General features: G+C 37.8%; 1 protein-coding gene and 1 long non-coding RNA gene across 2 annotated transcripts in view; one reads left to right on the top strand and one right to left on the bottom strand.

The window, feature by feature from the left end:
- The window catches only part of ABCG5 (ATP binding cassette subfamily G member 5), a 438604-nt gene extending 421293 nt beyond the window's left edge, over nt 1-17311 (bottom strand). Inside the window, exon 1 of the mRNA XM_044073759.1 lies at nt 17083-17311. Coding sequence (XP_043929694.1) covers nt 17083-17243 — 161 coding nt within the window. The 5' untranslated portion in view covers nt 17244-17311. The remainder of the gene's footprint in view (nt 1-17082) is intronic.
- A 100-nt stretch (nt 17312-17411) lies between these two features.
- Nucleotides 17412-21488, top strand: part of LOC122804109 — a 119355-nt gene continuing 115278 nt past the window's right edge. The window contains exon 1 of the long non-coding RNA XR_006365182.1: nt 17412-17636. This is a non-coding gene — a long non-coding RNA (uncharacterized LOC122804109). The remainder of the gene's footprint in view (nt 17637-21488) is intronic.

The following is a 21488-nucleotide window of genomic DNA, read 5'->3' on the forward strand; positions in this document are numbered from 1 at the left end:
ATCCCCTAATGATTGGCAGTGGATTTTTATGGTGCCAAGTTGCCAGCCCGATGCCAAACCTTCAGGGAAGGCACACCCATTCATGCACACACCTACCTGCATGTCGTTAGATGTCACTTGACCATGGGGAGGACATGCAGACTCCACACAGAAGGCACTCCAGCCGAGAGTCGAACGGGAGAACCTCTTGCTGTGAGGTGATAATGCTAACCGCTGCACCACCATGGCCTACCACAGGAAATTCAAAAACAAACCACCCAACACATCCACCATCATTTGTTAAACTATAAAACAAAAGAAATAAATCACTTAGACTACTTAGTAGGTCCAAACCCCCTCTTTTTAGAGATAATATTAAAAGCATAAAAATGAAAAATGCTATCAGGTCCTCTGAAGCAGAACTACAATTATAATTCCAAAAACAATAGTCGAAAGTGCTTTGAACTTATTCATAATAATGCCTCCAGTTCTGACCCAATAGACATTGCCAGTATCCATGTAAACAAATTGTGTCACCTTCACCTCCAAAATATATGAATCCCTTACACCCTCAATCATCTCTAAAGATCATATACTGAAAGTGCTAACCAAGCCCAAAAATACTTACTCCATGGTACCTGAATGTATACCTATTTGCTTAATTAATACTGTTTAACATGCCATTACAGACACACAATCTTAACTGTTTAACCTGGTCTGGCTACTAGTTTTGTCCCTGATGAGTGGCCCACTACAATGGTGATATCCCTCCATAAGGGTGGCCTTACAACTGGCTTGGGTAATTATATACCTATCAACCTTAGAAGCCTCATCCTTAAACCCATGAAACTGATCTCATCAACTACAGTATCAAGAATCATGATAGAGTTGGCCCCCAATTGTTTGTCGTTGTGAAGTGTAGTTCCTGTCTATTCAACCTGATGAACTTTTTCGAAATGGTTACATAGGGAGTAGATGGTGGCCATGCAGTGCACATGGTGTATCTTGTCCTGGCGAAGGCCTTCAACACCATTCCCCATGCTGGCATCATATAAAGCCCAAATGGTTTAAAAATCAACCCATATGTGGTCATCTGGCTGAAAGATGGAACTCTCACAATGCGAGCTGCAGATGCCTTATTAGAGAGCAAGGAAGTGACCACCATGTCCTTCAGGGCTGGGTGCTGGCTCCTCTTCTTTCTGTTATTTATTTCTCAAATCATCAAGCAGAGATCCAAGAACTTTGGCTAACAAAGTCTGTAAAAGACTGCAAATGTAGGGCTGTTGTTAATTCACATTTTTAAATTTTCCCCTGCTCTTTTCTGTGTGTTCGCCCATCCGGTACAATCTCCTAGTTCTATGTTGTTTCATATTTTATGCTGCAACAGTGTTACTTGTTTAAAAACTTGATTATATTAACATTCTTTGCACTAAATATAATCAGTTAATGCTATGACAGTCTTCTACTTGGGTGACCATGCTTTAATAAGGAAATGTCCTCGGCTAGTACGTGCTTATATAGATAGACTCACTGTTGTATCTAAACTGAATTATTGCTGTAGATTCAATCACTACTGTATCTAAAAGAAAGTGTAGATCTTCACAATTAGACTGATTAGCTTTAAGTTTTAGTCAGTTTGTAGCTTAAATTCTCACATTTATTGTTAGCATTTATGCGCATTTACTAAATGCACCTACAGACCAGGGGTGTAGTGATAGAGTCAATGGTGTTTAGATTTAATATTAGATTACAATATAATCTTTTGTATGTTGAATTTCTGCTCTATGGAAACAGTTATTAGTCTTTAATGTCTCAGAACTTAATTACATGTATGAAATCTATTAATTTAGATTTATGCTGAACCTCTGCTTTATGGTAAAAGGTATTAGTATTTTAACTCTCAGAACACAGTTACATGTACAGTATTCTAGTAATATAACTGTAAAATGCAATGGTTCAGCTCACTGACTCTCCCTAAATAATTATTCTCTCTCCTCTGTACGTAGCTCCTACTCTCCCTTGTTTTTCACTTTGAATGTGGCACCCCTCCATTGAACCAGATCATGCTTTGATAAGGAAATGTGTTACATATTGTAAAAGACCTATACATTCTGTTTTTCCTAAATTAACTTACTTTGCTCCAAGTAAATCTGATTTGTAGAGAAAGTGGAGTGCACACTGCTCGAGATGGCTCTGCTATTATTCCCCCCATGTTTTATCTATATGTACCCTCCAGCTATAGTTTTGCTGTGAAAGGACTTCAGATAATTCCATAGTTGGCCCTCGCCCTTGGTGAACAAGTGCTTTTATTTCCTTTTACTACAGCTGCAGCTTAATTTAAAATTGTTTTATCATACTTTTATATAGTACTGATGAAAGCCACCTCAGTAAAGATTGTATCAGAATGAAGGTATCCCCAGGGAGGAAGTCTCTCCCCTTCTATTATATTAAAAACGTTCAACATGCTTTGTAAAATTTTGAAAAAGTATTACTGACCTGCACTATTTGCTTGTTAGCTGATTGGCTCTGTTGGCAATCCAAGGCTTGTTAGTGGTCCAGCTCTACCTGCTCCATCTGACCACACTTTGCTCGCGCTCACTATGCTGTCCTACCCTACTCCCAAATCTCACCCACCACACTATATCTAAACTTATATAACTCCACCCCTATTTCCATCATCTAATCAAAACTACTCCTTCCATCCCTCCAATTTATTTCACCCTCCCCTCTTCCCTCCTTTCATACTTTCTGTCTCTTTCCTTGCTCTGCCTTCCTATCTTTCATTATCTATTCCTCCTGATACTACTTTATTTACTACCTAGCTTGACCTTATCCTTTTCCATTATCTCTTCCTTAGCACCTATATTCATCTCTTCTTACTCTGCACTACCTTTCCAGATCTCTACTTACTCTAAACCACCTCTCCTAACTATTTTATATCCACCAATATTCAATTCCATTACTAACTATCTACTCTCACTCCTCTATTTATATCCATGCTATCACCAAGCACATGCATTCTCACTTTCTCACTCTTCTCCATTCTTTTCTTTTCTCTAGTACATATTACCACTCTAACCCTATATTCTTATCCTCTCTAAGGGCAACTATCACTTCTTCAGTAGCTATCCAATTTAAAAGCTATATAGACGTATCTCCTAGCCACTACCAAACAAATCCCCTCTTCCAATACAAGGTGAAAAATCATACCTATAACAAATAAAATCTATTTTACCCTAAAGAACAATACCACCATCTGTCTACAATTATATCACAATAAATCACACTCAAAGCAAAAGCCACTAGCTTATGTAATTAATTTCACAATTGTACCTTTATCTGGTGACATACACCTCAGTCCACGGCCCACCTCTCCCAACCCATCTATCCCTCCCCATAATAATAATTCTCACAAATCATTATACATGGTAATCCTTAATCTCCAAAGCATTTGCAACAAAATTACTAACTTCCATTCTTGGATCTCTGATGGTCAACCAGACATTATTGCTACTACCGAGACCTGGTTAAAACCGTCCATTAAAGATTCAGAATTTCTCCCCCCAGGCTTTCAAACTATAAGATTAGATAGGCCTAAAATAGGAGGGGGTGTAGCACTAATTTTTTCCAACACCTATAATATAGTTCTATATACAAATGATGTACCTCAAATTTCTAATGCTGAAACTCTCACCACTCTTCTAAAAATGAATAACTGCAAAAATCTGTGTATCATAGTACTTTATATACCTCCTGCAAACAATATATCCATATTAGAAGACATTGTGTCATGGGTTTCTACTAATATTAAAAATGAAACTGTCATCCTAGGTGAGGTAAACATCAGCTGGCTAAACCTCAGCTCCAACCCTCCTTCTTCAAATATTAATCTATTCAACTTCACACAACTCATCAATTCCCAACCAGACTTAATAAAGAAAATAACAGTGATTCCCTTTTAGACTGGATTCTAGTTTCTGACCCTAACAAAATATCTGAAGCATTCCTGAGCCTAACAAAATATCTGAAGCAGGTACTCTCCCAGACACTGTGAGTGATTATCTACTCACCTTTATCCGCCATACTCCACTCACCTGCCAAAACAAGCATCAATATAAGCAAGTAAGAAACCTTACCAAATGTAGCCCACATACCTTCACCAATATTCTAAAATAGATAAACTAGAATATCCTAAACACACTCCCACTTGATGTCGCATTCAAGTATTTCAACTCTAGATTTCTGAACACACTAAATAGCCTAGTACCCCTTTCTAAAAACAGGATAAAATCCTACTACGTGCCATGGATAACCAGACCTACTAAAGATCTTATGATCACCTGGGACAAAATATGGAAATAGTGGCAAACCAACAAAAAACCCCAGACCTGTTAAAATTTAAACAACTTCCAGGTAAAAAGACTAGTCAACAAAGATAAAAAAGAATACTATATAAAACTACAAATTAGCCATAAAAAACTACAAATTCGCCATAAACAAACCCCCCCCCTTGCCAAAATTCTGAAATTCCATTACCTCACTTCTAATGCCAGGCACAACCCATGTCCAGATCCCAGCAAATCATATCAAGAAATATCTACTCTCTTCAATTCATTCTTCATCAGTTCTATAGATGATATTACTGCTAAGTTTCCCCAAACAAATTGTAACCCAAGAAACACTACCACATCCACCCATTATACCAAATCCTACTCCACACCAACATTCACTCTAAATCCCATTCCAATTATCACAAAAAAAAATTTACTTCTAAAGCTTATACCCTGCTCTAATGCACCTAGCAACATAATCTCAGAATATCTAAAACTTGCAGCTGAAGCCATTGCCTATCCCATAAGTATACTTATCAACAGATCCATCCAAATATCCTACATCCCAAAACCAGGAAAAAATATATATTCTCCCTCTCCATTAAGGTGGCAATAATAATGATATCACCAACATCCGTCCTATCGCCCTTCTCTCACCTATCTCTAAGATCTTGGAAAAATGCATATAAACTCAACTTCTGTATTTACTTCTTCATAACCCATTCTTGTCACCCACCCAACATGGATTCAGACCAGGTCGTAGTACTACAACTGCCTCATATCTTTTATGGATATAGTAAACAGAGCCTGTGATTCTGGTAAAATTGTCTCCACCATCTTCCTAGATCTAGCAAAGGCTTTTGACACAGCTTCCCACCCTTTACTTTTAACCCAGCTCTCTGACATCAGACTTTCCCCTACAATACTCAACTGATCTTAAGTTATTTAAAAGACAGACAACAGGCAGTCAGATGGCAACACTCCAGCTCTCCATATCTAAACAACTCTACTGGAGTTTCTCAAGGGTCTATGCTTGGACCCTTCTTTTCAGCATTTTCATTAATGATTTCCACTCTTCTATAAGTCAAGGCTCCATTATTCAATATGCAGATGACTCAACTATTGTATGTTCGGCTGACTCAATCTCTGACGTATAACATAAAACTCAAGTGGCTTTCTCTACCACAGAAAACCTGGATATATAATAACCACCTAGCCCTAAACCCAAATAAATCCAATATCATACTATTCACTCCTAAAAAATCAACTCCATTAGTCAAAACTAACCTCTTTATATATTCTCCATATAACTCTAAAATCAAAATTGTTAGCCATGCAAAACTTCTGGTGGTTACTATAGATGAACACCTCGGAGTTGATATCCACATACAACATAATATCCACAAAGCCCATCAAAAGCTAGGAATTCTGTAGAGATATATTCACCTCCTAAGCCTCTCCACTAGACAAACCATTGCTTCAGCTTACTTACTCTCTTCACTCATCTATGGCGCTCCATTACTCACCAACCTCTAGTCCTCTCTAAAAGCCAAGCTTGTTCCGTGTTACAATAAAATAGCCAGATTCGCTACTAATGCCAAATACTCTACCCATCATTGCACTGCTCTATTTTCCTAAAATGGCTTGAACTTCCACACTACCTCACCTATGTGCAACTAAGTATAGCACACTAAATGATCTTTAAACCTGTTGATTATCCTGCCCTCAGCTCAATATTTACTTATTATTTCCCAAAGAGGGTCCTCAGATCTGAGAATCAGCAACTCTTCAGGTATATAAGCCAAACCTTCCAGCTGACCAGCTCCTTTGCTCCTGTTCCATAGCCAAAAATTGGAATGCCCTACCTTTTTAATTAGAATGACCGACAACCCTGCCTTTTTTAAAACTTTATTATGTGAATACCTTTCGTCTCTCTAGAACTGTATATGCACCCTGCCTCCTTAAAATATTTAGCATAACTGATGCCTTCCTATCTACCATATTATAATGGTCACTAATTCCTCATTGCTCTAAAATGTAGAAAACATGAATGTAATCTTACCTCTTTATTTGTGTGACTATATACAAATGTTTCTGGCTACTGACTGCTAAATCTACTCTTGTATTTACATATGAATTGCATGTTTTTCTACACTATGTATTACTGCTGAATTAATTGTTAAACTTAATTCACCAATGTATGTTAATTGCAGAGCTTTTCTCTCTGGGCCTTCACTGAAAATGGAATCGGAATGGCCCAGTGGACTTTCCCTGTAAACAAAGTGCAAATAAATAAAAATAAATAAATAAATGACTTCCAAATCTTCCAGCATGATCTCTCTCTAGTAACCTCTTGGTTCACTAAACATTAGTCTCAAGCTAAATGCTACAAAAAGTGCAGTATTATCTCTTTTGGTAGACAACCTTTCCCTCATCATACTCTATAGGCAATATACCACTACAAAACAAAAATTTAGTCAGATATTCAGGTACTTGGATTGATAGCGCATTCACTCCCATTAAACCATCACATATCAATGGTTGCCAGGAATACTTTTATTTAGCCCAGCTATTTGCTAAAGGAACATCATCAAGGTGTAAAAAAAGTTATGTACTATTCAAACCTGATCAGACCAATTATTGAGTGCAGTGTTCCTTTTGGGATCTGTCTCACTAAACATATCAAACAATTAGAAAGACCCTAACGTTTCCTTACCAAAATGATCACAGACATTATGCCCCTGAACTATGAGGAAAGGCTGAAAGCTCTATCTCTTTATTTAATGTCTTATAGACTTTTGAAGGGAGATCTCTGTTTTGCTTAAAGTGCCAATAGACACCCAATTATCTTGGACCTCCTATAAATCTGCAAGTTCAATATCTCCACCAGTACTAGAACCAGGGATCTATATCTTTCAAAAAGATAAATAAAAAAATGCTAGGTTAGGTTTATAAGGCAGCACGTCCCAAACCTCTGGAATAAATTTCCCCTATATGTTGCGTAGTGTGATTCACTATCTTCATTTAAACATAAACTGGATGATTAGATGAGTACCACAAATGTATTCCAGGACTGATGGATATGACCCTTCTGGAGAAAGAGGTCTGGCATAAAGTGTGGATACTTATGAGGTGTGAATGTTCATAAGTCTCAGCGTTCTTGGAATATCTATGAATCTAAATCTCTCAGCTCTCCACATTTGGTAAAGTGCTCCGACTAACTTCTAAATCTGTTTCTGTTCCACAGCTCTGTTTTAACCTGAGGCAGTTCTTATTTCTTCTCTTTCATTGGCTCAGTTGCAGAACCAATGAGACAGACTTCCTAAAGCTTGTCAAAGTCTAGTTGTGAGTAATCACTGTAGCACTATCATGGTCTTTAAAAAAATGGTACCATGCCATGCTAAAGACTTTGCCTACCTGTGTTTAGTGTGGATCTGATAACTAACTGGGCAGTGCATTTGGAGCATGTGTGTGTGTGTGTGTGTGTGTGTGTGTGTGTGTGTGTGTGTGTGTGTGTGTGTGTGTGTGTGTGTGTGTGTGTGTGTGTATGTTTGTACAGGTAGAAGGCATAAATCACCTCTCAACTGTCCCAGGTTTTGCATGAGATCCTGATCTTGGCTCATATTTTTACTTTGTCCCTCAACTCCTTCATAGACATTTTCATTTTCTGTATGTTACTCCTTAGAGTTTCTATTAATATTTTAAGGGAATTAAAGTAATATTTACAAAAATATTAACTTTTTGTGCTTTTGTCCCCATTATCTTTGGCTTTGTACGTAATTCTTTAGCAAAAAAAGTTGAGAAATAATTTGGTTTGTTCATCTTAAAATTTATGTTATTCTGGAAAATTGTTGTGGTTTACAGACATTAAATAATGATTGATGCATGGGTTTCAGACTTCATATCCTTCAGAAAATGTTTACTAATGTAAAGCTTGTTATTTTTGCAACCTTCTAAGTATATTAGAATATTTAAAATCTGTCCCTCATTTGGGTATTCCCGAGTCTTGAACTTAGTGGTTAGGAGGATATAGGGGTTACCAGTGCACTGTATGGTGCTGACAGCAGCAAGCTGAAATATATCTCTGGACCATTATTTATGTATTTATTCATTTATTTGATTACATGCCGACATCCAAGGTGTATGCAGTCATACAAGAGACTGCAAATGATATGTGTGTGTGTGTGTGTGTGTGTGTGTGTGTGTGTGTGTGTGTGTGTGTGTGTGTGTGTGTGTATAATTACACACTGCAAAGCTTTTAGAATGTTACGATGAGTAGGAAGGACACGACTGTGAAAAAATGCAATGTGTTTTACACAACAAATCAAAGAGTTTATAGACAATATTTTGGTCAGGTGGCAAAACAGTTTTGGAATGTTGCTGTAACTGGAGCTACATATAGTATGAAACTACAATGAAGAAATTAATTGTTGCTTTCTGGGACAAGGAAGAATTACATTAAAAATGAGTTAGATGTGCAAGAAAATGTTAGGCAGCGTGTGGCTTTTTTTAGAAATGCTTTAAGCTCTGATTCATTGTTGGACTGACATGTTTTCTGTGTTTTTATTTATTTGAGTGTAACATATATGTGTGTGTAGTGAAAGTTCCTTTACCATGTCATGGACAAGTAAAATATATAAATCTTATTCTAATTTTTCTAACTAATCTACAGTTATGACTAGCAGACATAGGAGATCAAGTAAACAGGCCTGTGTATCTTTTTACATGCAGAGGTGTAAGGATACACTTTTCTGGTACAACTATGTAGGTGTGCATCCATTAGTATCACAAGAGCTCTAATGTTATAGGTAGTAGCCAGCAAAAAGTAAATTTACAGATCTGTGCTTTCACCCTCTGGGAAAGTAAATTTACTTTCTTCTGATTTTGCACCACCTGCTATGATTTTTGACAGCCCCCTGCTATGATTTTGAAAATTAAGATGTCAAGATTATGTTCCAAACTATCAGGCTAACAAAATCACAGTCCAAAATGGTAAAATAAATAAATAACTTAATTATATTCCTTTTCAGAAACCATCTATCATCCGTATGTCATAAATGTAGAGAGTAATTGCTCACTCACCTAAGAAAGAAAGCCACCTGCACATATTTCGCTCATTCCCCAGTAACATTAACCTGAATATACTGCACCCATCTGCTAACATGTATATAGTATGCAGCTCTACTTTTGTAAAACCAGCCGACATTCTGCAACTCTTGTGTATATGGTGCACTCACATCTAGCCGAACTTCTTCCTCTCTCATAAGCTTGATTCACCACCTAGCTCTACCACCTCTGCGCCTATTTACCATATTTACCCTCCTACCTACCAGCCCTCCATAACTGGCTTCCCATTACCTAACCCTGAATGTTTTACACCTTACTGACAGCTTCTTATCCTACAATCCTAACTTACTCCTTGCCATTGTGTAAATATGTACCTACCACATAGTTGTACATATGTAATTACAAATTAGACTTTGCAACTTTCTATATATTAAGCATCTGACTACATTCTTTGTTGCTAACTTCATGTAGTATAACTCTGTATAGCTAATACTACTATTTTGCTTTCTTTGCTCTATTTTTGCACTAGTTTTTCAAAATTCTACTGTAACTCCCAGACTGGCTGAAATACATCTATAATGGATCAGTCCACTACCATAATCAACAAACCTAACTGCATAAGTAAGTAAATACTAACGTAAGCAAATGAGTAAACACATTAAATAAACCTAACATTGTCTCATTAAACGAAATGATAATGAAACCTGTATCCCACACTAAACTGTTAAGGGGTGATGATAGACAAAAACATTAACCACATCAACTATGCTGTACCAAACCAAAATCAAAAGATGGGACTTCTTTTCAAAACCAAACCCAGCCTCTCTGATCATACCAAGATAACCACTGTCTACTGTCTTACTACCCAGCTTACTGTATGCATCTTCCATACTAAACCAGTCACCAATCAAACCAACTAATCAAATAAGGACAAACCTGTACTAAAATTGCCAAATATGCAACTAATCTCCCCAGTAAAGCACCATGCCATATAAAACTTAACAAGTTAGAACTACGACACACTCTAGCTTGTTCTGTTAACAAACAGCACACAAAGTCTTCTATAAACCTGACATATGCCCCACCATTAGTAATCTTGTACAGTGGCTTGAAAACATGAGAAGTCAAGAACCAATGTCTAAAAATTAAAATTTAATTCTGCCACAAAAGTCTACCAATCGTTGTGAGGACGTTATTTACTCTGACTGCAAAGATAAGCTACAGAATACAATCCTTGCAGAAATTAGGCAAATATCAAACTGTAAGCAATTTCAAAACCTCTTAAAACATTCTTACGTACCAGACATATCTGTCCAAGCTCATTGCCAACTATATAACCATAACTCTCAACATCTATCCACAATAATTCTAGGCAAAGCCAAAAATAATGGGGGAACAAAGGCCCAAAACCAGGGACAATTTTTAACATTGCTCTTATACACTTAGAATGTTGCTAGAATAACATGTTTTGAATTGGCATGCATTTTCTGAAGGAAATGAAATCCGAAACTCAAATATATGTCATTATTTAGGGACTTCAATCTTCAATGTATGGCAGAAAATCACAAACGTTTTGAGGACCAACCCAAAATCTGAGTCATTCTGCAAAAATCTGGACAGTTTAGAGGCCTACTCATTTTATTTACATATTATACTCTGCTTTTATTTTAAACTTCTAATATGTCCTGTGGTCCACGGTTTGATTCCCTTCAGCCCTCATTTGCCTACTGTGTGACCAAGCAAGTCGTAAAACCAGACATTACTCCTGTGCTGACTATGAAAAAGTTTCATGTGGATACATGCGGATAAGTGCTCTATTCCATTTAACAAATGCAAATAAATAAATCAACCAAACAACTGTAGACCACAGTACATCGCTGATGCTGACACCCCTCAAACAATGCACAAAATTCTGCAAGTCCTTTTTGCAATTCTCCCCAGCTTATCAAAACATAAAACTCATTTGCTATGCTGCACTATTCCTAGCAATTATCAAGTCTCCTGTCTTAGTTTCCATCCTTTTCACTCATATTCACTCATCCTAATTCATCGATACTTCAGTTACACTCATTTATTTTGCCCATATACCATTTCTCTCCCCTTGAAACCTCAGGGCAGTTCACAGCATCCCATAAACTTTTTTTTTCTGAGCTGATCTATGAATCCTTATGTCCTCTCATTACATAAAATGTTTTATTACAACCTAACTCAATTGGCTGTTCTAGAATAAACAAATAATCAAGTGTTCCTATAACTTCCTAGTATGTTAAATGATGTTGGTAGGTCATTTTTTTCTTCATGTATGGAAAAAAATCATACTTCCAGTAAAGCAGATTTGCTAAATGCTAATATAAAGTGTATGTCATACTGTACAGACACTTATATGTGGATCAGAGCACAGTGTTGTCAGCGACTTTCTTCGATGGTATACAAAATAAGATACAGCATGTGCATTTGCTCTATGCACTGTAATATACTTAATGATCTACCTGTTCTGTTACAGAGCTCTCTGCCAGCCCTTCCTTTATATTTCAGGTATATAGTCATCAGACTCAATTTGTTTTATCTGCTTTTTCTGTTACACATTTTTCATTATTTTCATCTTGTCTCTTGCAAGATTCTAGTGCCGTAGCCATACATATATTGTGTGGAGTTTTTCTGTCTCAGCCTATGCTGAAAGTGACTATGCCCAGTCTAGTTATCTTGGTAAACAAATATTAAATAAATACAACAAATAAAATAAATCTGCCATCAAGTATTTGGCTGGCCATATGAAAACCAAGATTGTACTCCTAAAGGAATGTCAGACCAGCCATTGAAATGAAGACTAGTGGATGACCTAAAGCAGTTAGCAATGCAGACAAATGAACACTATCACATCCCAAAAAGGCTGGCAGTTCTAGACACTTGACCTATGAAACATAGATAACTGAAGCCAAGCTACATCAGCAAGTGAGATAAATGTTAGTACTATAGCATTTCCAATGGAAGATACCCCCAAAGGGCCAATTTAGGAAACTGCTCAGGGATGCTGACCTGAATGTCTGAGAAAGCTCTCTCTCTCTCTATCTCTCTCTCTGAGAGGGGTGTTGGTATATGTGCAATAAGGAAATATTAACAAGTATTAGTAAACAAGGACTGCTAAATAAAATAGCAACACTGTAGTAAAGGGTCATGGAAAAATGACACTATATTCATAAAAAGAATGGGTCCAATAACATTAGTTTAGAGAGAATAGTGCCATCCCAAGTTGAATGGTAACTGAACAGTATATTATTAAGCAATTCCCTATGTCCTTATATTGTTGCTGTTCCTGTTCCCCTAGGTAACATGAAAGGAGAAGACTGACAGATACAATCAGGGTAAACACATTTTAGCAGGGTATTCTTGCAGAAGCCCATAAGTAAAAGCACACCGTACAATAACTCTAGTCTCAAAGTACTCATCAATGTTTCAATGTGAATGCACAACTGAGCAAGCAAAACACCTTTTTTCTGTTATTTTTCTAGAGTAACATCTTGCCTCCTGCAGATTTTTTTTTTTTCACACTAGCTAATTTTTAAGTTATAGCACAATAATTTCTAAATCGTTTCTTTTACATACAGATAAGAAGTGTCTTAATTTGATATTAGATTTTGGAACTAAGCATTCTATGTATTGGTAAGGTATCGAGCTTATCCCTTCGTACCTTATTACTGTTTACTCTTCCTCACTGTTTTCTAACTTCTTTGAAAATGCACTCTCTGCGTTAGACTGCATAGTTGGCATGAGGACTGTCTTTTGGAGACACATTGATTCTCAATAGAGTCTCATGGAAAGTGTAAAAACCCTCTCTCTGATTTAATGTTCATGGTTATTGTGTTCCTCATTCTGTTCTTCTTAGATCTTCACTTTGGCCACTTTGGATTATATAGTTAACCGTAAACAGTTTTATCATAATCTTAAACAAATGTTCATATTGTAATAAATCAAATGAATCCAGAGGCACATATTCCGTGCATGCAGTTGTCTGTTTTCTTTGCCCTTTAATCAAAACAAGATCTACCTCTGCTTACAGAAGTTTCTTATCAGCAACAAATGTTATTTAAATGTGGCAGAGACCAGTTCTCTTGGAGATGCTAATTCTGTTTTATTTTACCATGCAGCAGGTCAGATTAAGAGAATTACTGCTTCCCTGTTGTCTAAGTCACCGTCAAGATAGAGTGATGAAGTACATACCTTCTTCCAATCTTCTGAAAGTCTTTTCGCAAATAACATACTATAAATGTGGTACTAGCCTGGAAGACATTGTTGGGATTCTTTTGTCAATTTTATACATTTCTAGTATGGAGATAACCTACATGTGGACCCTGCCTAAAAAGGACTTTCAACCATTCCCAGGTCTACAGTCAGGTTTGAGTTAACTGGTTTTATACTGAGAACTAATTTCTGGCACAAATAGGTTCATAGGTAAGTATTAGGCTAGCTGCCCTCGACAGCCATTTTAAGCCTAGCAAATTTTCCCTTTTTCTGCTTGAAATAATGTATCATATTTGATTATTGATTGGCCTTACCTATCCCATGGTTGATAATTATATATTACCCCTAATAGGAATAACTGGGATCATACTATACATAATTTGAGCCATACCTCTCAAATGTACAGATTTTTGCAGAATGTCCAGATTATTGCTTCATATTTTTGGTCTGTTCCTCATACATTTGTGGTTTTCTGGTAAATTATTGAATATTGATGTACTAAATAGACACCTAGACCAAGTATATCTGATCTCACTTGACTTGCTGATGTGCAGTAAGTCCATCAGTAATGGATTAAAGGATGCATGTATGCCATATGCCAGACACAAGTCACATCTTAGCAGTCTGTAGGATACCGAGTATAGTGACACGGATATGAATTGGTCCGTGTAGGACATGTTGTTCAGGTCCTGTATCATTTTAGTACGGTATCTCTCTGTGAGTGTTCTAGTACTTGTATGTGTCTAGAGAGATACCTGTAAAAGGGGGAATTATATTCAATGAGCGATCTAAAGAGGGCTGAGTAAAGCGGGACAAAGACTTCCCTAGATCTAGACACAATCTGTTTATTTATAAGCTGTGCAATGTAAAATAACTTTCTTACAACAATAGACACATGTTGCCATGCTCCTTAGTGAAGAGCAAGAAAAAGTAGTCTTTCAGTATGGAACAGTAAACTCATACTCCTGTATTATCTACTGTCTTAGTCATGTGATACTGCTTTCCCATGTTATTGATCAATTCAGAATTTATGCTCCTTTTCCTGCATGATGTAAAGTTTCTTATGTCCTTCCAGCTCTCTGATGGTACCATGCTTCATTGTTTTCCACAGGAAATTATAATTCTTTATTACATCTTTCACCAAATCACCTACTCACTAACTGCCTGTTAGGCATAACATGTTCTATAGTCATTTGAAATCAAGGTTAGCTGTTCAGCCTGCTTTCTTTTCAGTTGCTGTTCCTGCATGTGTTGTCGATGTCCTGTGGATACTTTTCTTTGTGTACTGCGGTCTTTCTGACTTCTAAAACATCTGACCAATTGACTTACAGTCTCACCCTACTGAGTTCAGTTTTGAGTTATGAAAGCTGATTAGAAATTCTGACTAGCAGCTTGATGCAGGGAATTAATGCAACGAGATGCTAAAAGCTTCATTCTGAAGTACATGGTTTAATTCCCTCAGCCTCCATTTACCTACTATGTGACTCTGAGTAAGCCACTTAACTAGACAGTGCTCCCAGGTCACACCTGAAGGTGGGCTTGTGCCTAATTGGTTTAGTTAGATATCAGATTATCAAGTCAGTAAAAACAGTAAGTAAGGTAGTGGCCACACAACAGAAATAAACACTGGCAATACTGCAGTTTTAGATGTCATACATTTGGATAGTAAATTATTCACAGATAGTAAATAAATCAAATGATTTGCCCTTTAAATGTGTAATCATGTGTAAGTACAAAAAAAAGCAGACTAAAATTTAAAAGTCCTCAGCTTAATTTTATGTGTCATTGCTGATAAATCTGCAATTTAACTTTACCACGCTTATTTTATTACTTCGATCCAGACTAAAAGCTCTTGATACATTGATTTCAAATTAAAGGTATCACAGCTGCCTCTCAAACTACAGACATTGAAAATAGGAACAAAGGCTTTTGAAAAGTAGGAACATGCAGCTAAAAATCTGGACATATGTTTAGCGTAAAACTTGAATACCATATAGCCTGTAACTCTTCCTAATTCCTGTAGGAATGGGAAATACTACCCAGGAACACATTTAAAAAACAGAGTGACAGAAATTATAGAAAAATATAAGCACATTATTATGGATACAGTGTAAAATCGGTAGACTTTAATAAAGTGTATTGAAAAAATGTTACTTCACAAGGTCATTTATTTTTGCTTCAGAAAAAAGGAGATGTAAGATCTTTATCTTAAATAATTGTTGCCACTAGTATGCTAGTCATGTATTGTGATTTTTCTATGTCTTAGGTAGCTTTAAAAATCACATGCAATATGTGTAGGGGGATTCAGATAATTGTGTGAAGGGTAAATCAAGTCTACAAAGCTGCAAAAATAGGGACATCCTGTGAAGGGGTAAATCAGACCTGAAAATAGGAGCATTCTTCCAAAACAGGCACAGTTGAGAGGTTTATACAACTAGAAAGTCTACATGTTATACGGGTATAGCTATGAAAGCTGTTAACATGAAACTAGATACTACAAATTGTCAATCTTACATTCTGCAGGCAGTTTGCTGTAAACCTTAATCAGTATTTTTTTATGATTTCTCATTATTTCACATAGGATCGTAGGATCACAGGAAGTTACTAGGGTAATGGCACTAGGGCCCTTACAAGCCTAGCCAAGCTTTACTATTATTTCTATGATCAGCACCTAATGCCCATGTCCAGGAGGGACACAGGTGGAACCCCCGAGGTGAATTTATGGTTACACATCCAATCGTCCAAATTGCATTTGAAGAGGGCCAATGAGGTTCTCTGTTTGACATGAAGTGGGAGTCTGTTCCAAAGGCGTGGTAACCTCTGGGAGACAACACTATCCCTCCAGCAGGTTCTATTAATGTCACATACAATGTTAAAGCCTTTAGAGTGAGTAACCTGTGTACTATTTGACTTGTGGATATGCAGCATTTCCGATAAAGCAGGGTCAGAGATTGCCTTATATGCAAGGCAGAGATTACCTCTGAGTAGTCTGTATGAAACAGAATAAAGTGACAGTGATTTGATTCCTATTTCTGTCATACAATTCTGTTCTGACCTGTGTGAGATATCCAGTACAGTGTATAATATGTTTTGCTTCTGGCAATGCATTCCTGATGCAGTTTTTTTGACTAGCTTTTCACATTTACTTACACCTTATAGTATTGTGATCTATTTAAGGTTTACTTCTCTCCTCTTTCTGGCAGTGTTTTCTGTTGTTTTGAGCTTGTTATAGGTTGTCAGAGCTATATTTATTCTCTGTAATTCAGTGTTCTCACTGACTAAATGTAAAAAAAAAAAAACATTGCAGACCGAGGACGCTCACTTTGTAAATAAACACTGAAATGTGCACTGGACTACCACAATTAATCAATCAATACTTTGCTCTGAAACAAACATATCTAGCTTGTCCTGGGGTACCAAAAAGAATGTCAAGTGTATGAGATATGAACCGCAGTATTTCTCTTACCTGATAGTGTAGGAAATGTTTTTAACACTAATGGTGCACGCTGGTTCAGTCTCCCTGCTACTGTCTCCATGATCTGCTACCAGTGTCTCAACTGATTCAAATGACTCCTGTGAGTTGGTTTTGCCCTTTTTCCAGTGCTGCAAAGAATAGGATGTATTCATCTTGGAGACCTTTTTGTGTGGCCCTCTTGTCAAAAAGAAATGCACATCATTCCTAGATAGATCAGGCAATGCTTTTACTTTATCCAATGGGTTAACTTATTACAGTGCTTTATCTGATTTACCTTTGTACTGTGTGACAGCATGAAACAGTAGTTTGGGAGTGATTGCCTCACTAAAAATGATTAGCAAGTCAATCCACATAGTATTTGCATATTCTGCATTTAGTCTGGCTTCTGAAGAATAGGTCTGCTTTTCTGTGGTTTGAAATCAAGCAATGTCAGTAAATGTCAAAAAACAGGGATGAAAAAGGTAAAGACTCCAAAACTGACTGCAGAAATATGTTTCCAAAGTGACCTACCCAGTAATGGCAAGCTGACTGAACTGCACAAATGAGTGAGTACATTTCATTTTGCAAATACTTTCAAACATTTTCTACATTTCTTCTTCCATGCTAGTTTGCTTTGTGTGTGTATGTGTGTGTGTGTGCGTGTGTGTGTGTGTGTGTGTGTGTGTGTGTGTGTGTGTGTGTGTGTGTGTGTGTGTGTGTGTGTGTGTGTGTTGTTGTCACGTATGAAGGTTTGCTCATTTGCCCCATACAGGAATAAGAGGAGCTCTGCCACCTCTGTGGGCTGTTTCTGTGCTGGTGGTCCTCCTTCTATGGTGGACCTTCCTGAGGAATGTCTTGTGCATTGGTCTTGGTATGTAGCAGTATCATATTGGTGGTCCTACAGCACATTGTACAGTGCCCTATTATGGCTGCTTACACAACTAACATCCTACACACCTAATGATAGGATGTCTTATCAGTTTTATCCTTTTCCAGGTTGTGCATGCCATGTATGCATAGAACCTGCAGTAACTCCCCCATCTCCCGAGTGGTGAGCTTTTTCCATTTGTTGCCACTTGCTTTGGCCCATGACAAGACATGCTCACTTGTGGGTTACATGTTTGGCAGTGTCTGTGTGTGTGTGTGTGTTTCTGTGTGTTTTTGTGTGTGTATTATATAACACACTGATTACAATGAATGATAACACTGTGCAATCAGAAAACATCCAGTCTGCAAAAATGGCTTAATTTTTTCAACCAAGAAGGTAGAAAAAAAGAGGCAAGGGCAGGCTAAAGAAGAAATCTAAATTGTACTTGGAAGGATTAAAGAACAGTACTGTAAGCAAAAAGAGAAACACTGAAGTTGACAACATCGCTCAGATTGTAGAAGTACAAAAACAGCTAGAGGAGAATTGTATTCTTGCAAATGAAATAAGCAGTGAAAGCAGTTTTGATTAAGGCAGTGTCCCTTTTAGTGTATATATTCTCTTTGTATCATAGACATTAATGAATTCCTTTTTTTCACTGGTTGAACTTCTCCATTTCTTTCTTTTCATATTCCTCTACACACTCTGAAATCAACAGATTGCTCAGTTATTGTATCCCGAATTAAAGAGTTTTCATTCATAGTGTCATGATTAATAGGGGTTGAGTGATCTTTACTAGCAAAGGAAACTTCCTTTTCTAAATGTGTTCTATTTGCACTTTGCTGAATATTTATTTCATCAACCAAGTCATTAACAACAGTTTATTATAGTGTGCCAATTGCACAAGTGCAATCATCTTCAGTAAGTCTAGATTCACTATTAATAATAATAAGCAAAGCATCCAACTTCTGACACGAGGAATGCAAGTCTCTACTGTTACCAGTCTAGGAACTCAATAAACTCCATGTAGGCTTCACGCAAAGCCTACATGGAGTTTACCTGTTTGCTCAATGAGCAGAAGCGTTAATTGCATATGCAAAGTCAACATATATTGCCAATATGCTGGCTGACAGATTCAGTGCCAACTTTACCCCTCTCTCCCCCAAAGGACCAATCAAAATACCAGTAGACTGCCAGGCACCCAGTATTACTGCTGCACAGGTTTCAGCACTGTCCAAGGCCATGAATACAGCTTCTATGGAACCTGACAATATCCCCAGCTGTGTTCTACATGAACTACAGAGTGAACTGGCACCTCACCTGTGTGCCTTGTTCAGTCACAGCCTTACCTCAGGCTTTGTCCCTACCGAATGGTGCAGTGTTACAGTCATCCCTCTCCACAAAGGAGGAGGGACTACAGACCCTGGGAACTATCGCCCCCATTAGCCTGACGAGTCTGATATGCAAAGCTATGGAAGGCATCATCATGGACCTAATAAACAAGGATACAGGGAATGTCCAAACTCTGAATCCACACAGTTTGGTTTTGTGAAGGGTAGATCATGCCTGCTCAACTTGGTCGACTTCTTTGAGTCAGTCACCAGAGGTGTGGATGAAGGCAAGGTGGTTCATACAGCCTACCTTGATCTGGCCAAGGCTTTTGATATCATTCCCCACTCAGGAATCATAGAAAGACTCACTAAGCTAGGCATCAACTCCTATATCACTAGATGGGTTGCAAACTGGCTCACAGATAGAACCCACAGTGTGAAAGTACCTGACTCCAAGTCAGACCATTGACCAGTCACAAGTGAAGTCCCACAGGGTTCAGTCCTGGGTCCTTTCCTGTTTGGTATCTACTTCTCTGAAGTCCAGGCCAACACAAAAGGACTCTGGCTGACAAAGTTCACAGACAATTGCAAGCTGGGAGCTATTATTAACTCTCCAAGTGATGTTGACATCCTACAGAAAGGCCTCAATGAGACCAATGGCTGGTGTTAGAACCATGGCCTTAAGCTTAATGCCAAAAAATGTGTCATCATCCCCCTTGGGAAAAACTCGGTTCCCTTGAATTACCACATCGGTGGTAGTACACTGAACACAGAAGGAATTATAAGAGATCTAGGAACACAGGTTGACTCAACCTCTCTTTTGACCACCACATTGCCACTGTGGTCAGAAAGTCCTTCTATGTGGCACATCTCAATTACTAAGGGTTTTGCATCCAGGAAGAAAGAGGTCATTGTCTCCCTCTACTCTTCCCTCATTAGGCTAATCATCAAGTACAATGCCCCATTTGGCATGTACCTCACTAGACATCTGCAAAAACTGGAGAGACCACAAACGTACCTCACAAAGAAGATACTAGGCCTTAAACATTTGTCCTAAATGGACAGACTCAAAAAACTCCCACTATTCTCTGTATCATATCGCCTACTTAGAGGCGATCTCTGCTTGACTTACAAAGCCATGTCTGACCCAGCTCTGAAATGCTCCATCTAAAGAAACCCCAATCCCTCTGCACCACAATCTCCAGAGACCTCAACCACATTACCACAATCAACAAAACATGCTGGAGGGACAGGTTCATAACCTAGAGACTGCCCATGTTATGGAATAGACTTCCCATACATATCAAGCAGAGCACCTCACTTGCCCTCTTTAAGAGAAATCTTGATGAGTGGATGGGAAATAGAAAATTCACCCTATGAATCACTCCAGTGGCTCTACTTGACAGAGGCACTAGGAACTAGGTCGGGTGGCATGATGCCAGGATAATCCTATGTGCTTGTAAAGACTCTATGGCCATTAGCCTAGTACACACCTATGAAGCGCATAACGCTTACACGAATACAAGTGAAGTTTCATGGCCATCGAGAGTGTTGCTGGCCAGAAAACCATGTAAAGCAGCATGGAGGTTTATAGAAAATGTAGACATGTTTACCTATGGGCAAACTTGTTCTGCGGAATTATGCAGACAGCCACATTGATCACCATGCAATGAATAGTAACACATTATAGAAAACTGCACTCAGTGCAATGTACACTACAACATGTTTTTGGCATACTGAGGTAATGGATTTGTGGTGATCATCAAGGGTACATAGAATGCAGTATAAATACACTAGTCTGGGGAAGTGTGTGTATTGCAAAGGGTGCCAGACATGAATATTAGAAATAAAGAAAGAGGAAGAGAACATGTGAAACATGGTAATGTACACCAGAAAAGGGCATGTCAATATACGTACACTCCAAAGACAAGTCAGTAGTATAACATTAATCACATATCTACTTAGCATGCTACGTACTGCTGGTTAAACCTCCTGTGTGAGTATATTTATATCATCCCATATTATAGTATATTATGTGACTGTCACACATGGTTACATATCAACAGAGATGATTGGTTGTGACATAAACATCCTGTCACGATCACTGGAGAGGACATTTATCAAGGACGTTATATACAATAGGGGTATGTGCAGATTATGAAGATGTGCAAAATGAGTTGCTTGAATGTTACTAAAATGTCAGCATAGCTCTCAACCAACCA

The sequence above is a fragment of the Protopterus annectens genome, chromosome 6.part0 (assembly GCF_019279795.1).
Source record: "Protopterus annectens isolate FY-2018-M chromosome 6.part0, PAN1.0, whole genome shotgun sequence".
Classification (NCBI taxonomy): domain Eukaryota; kingdom Metazoa; phylum Chordata; order Ceratodontiformes; family Protopteridae; genus Protopterus; species Protopterus annectens.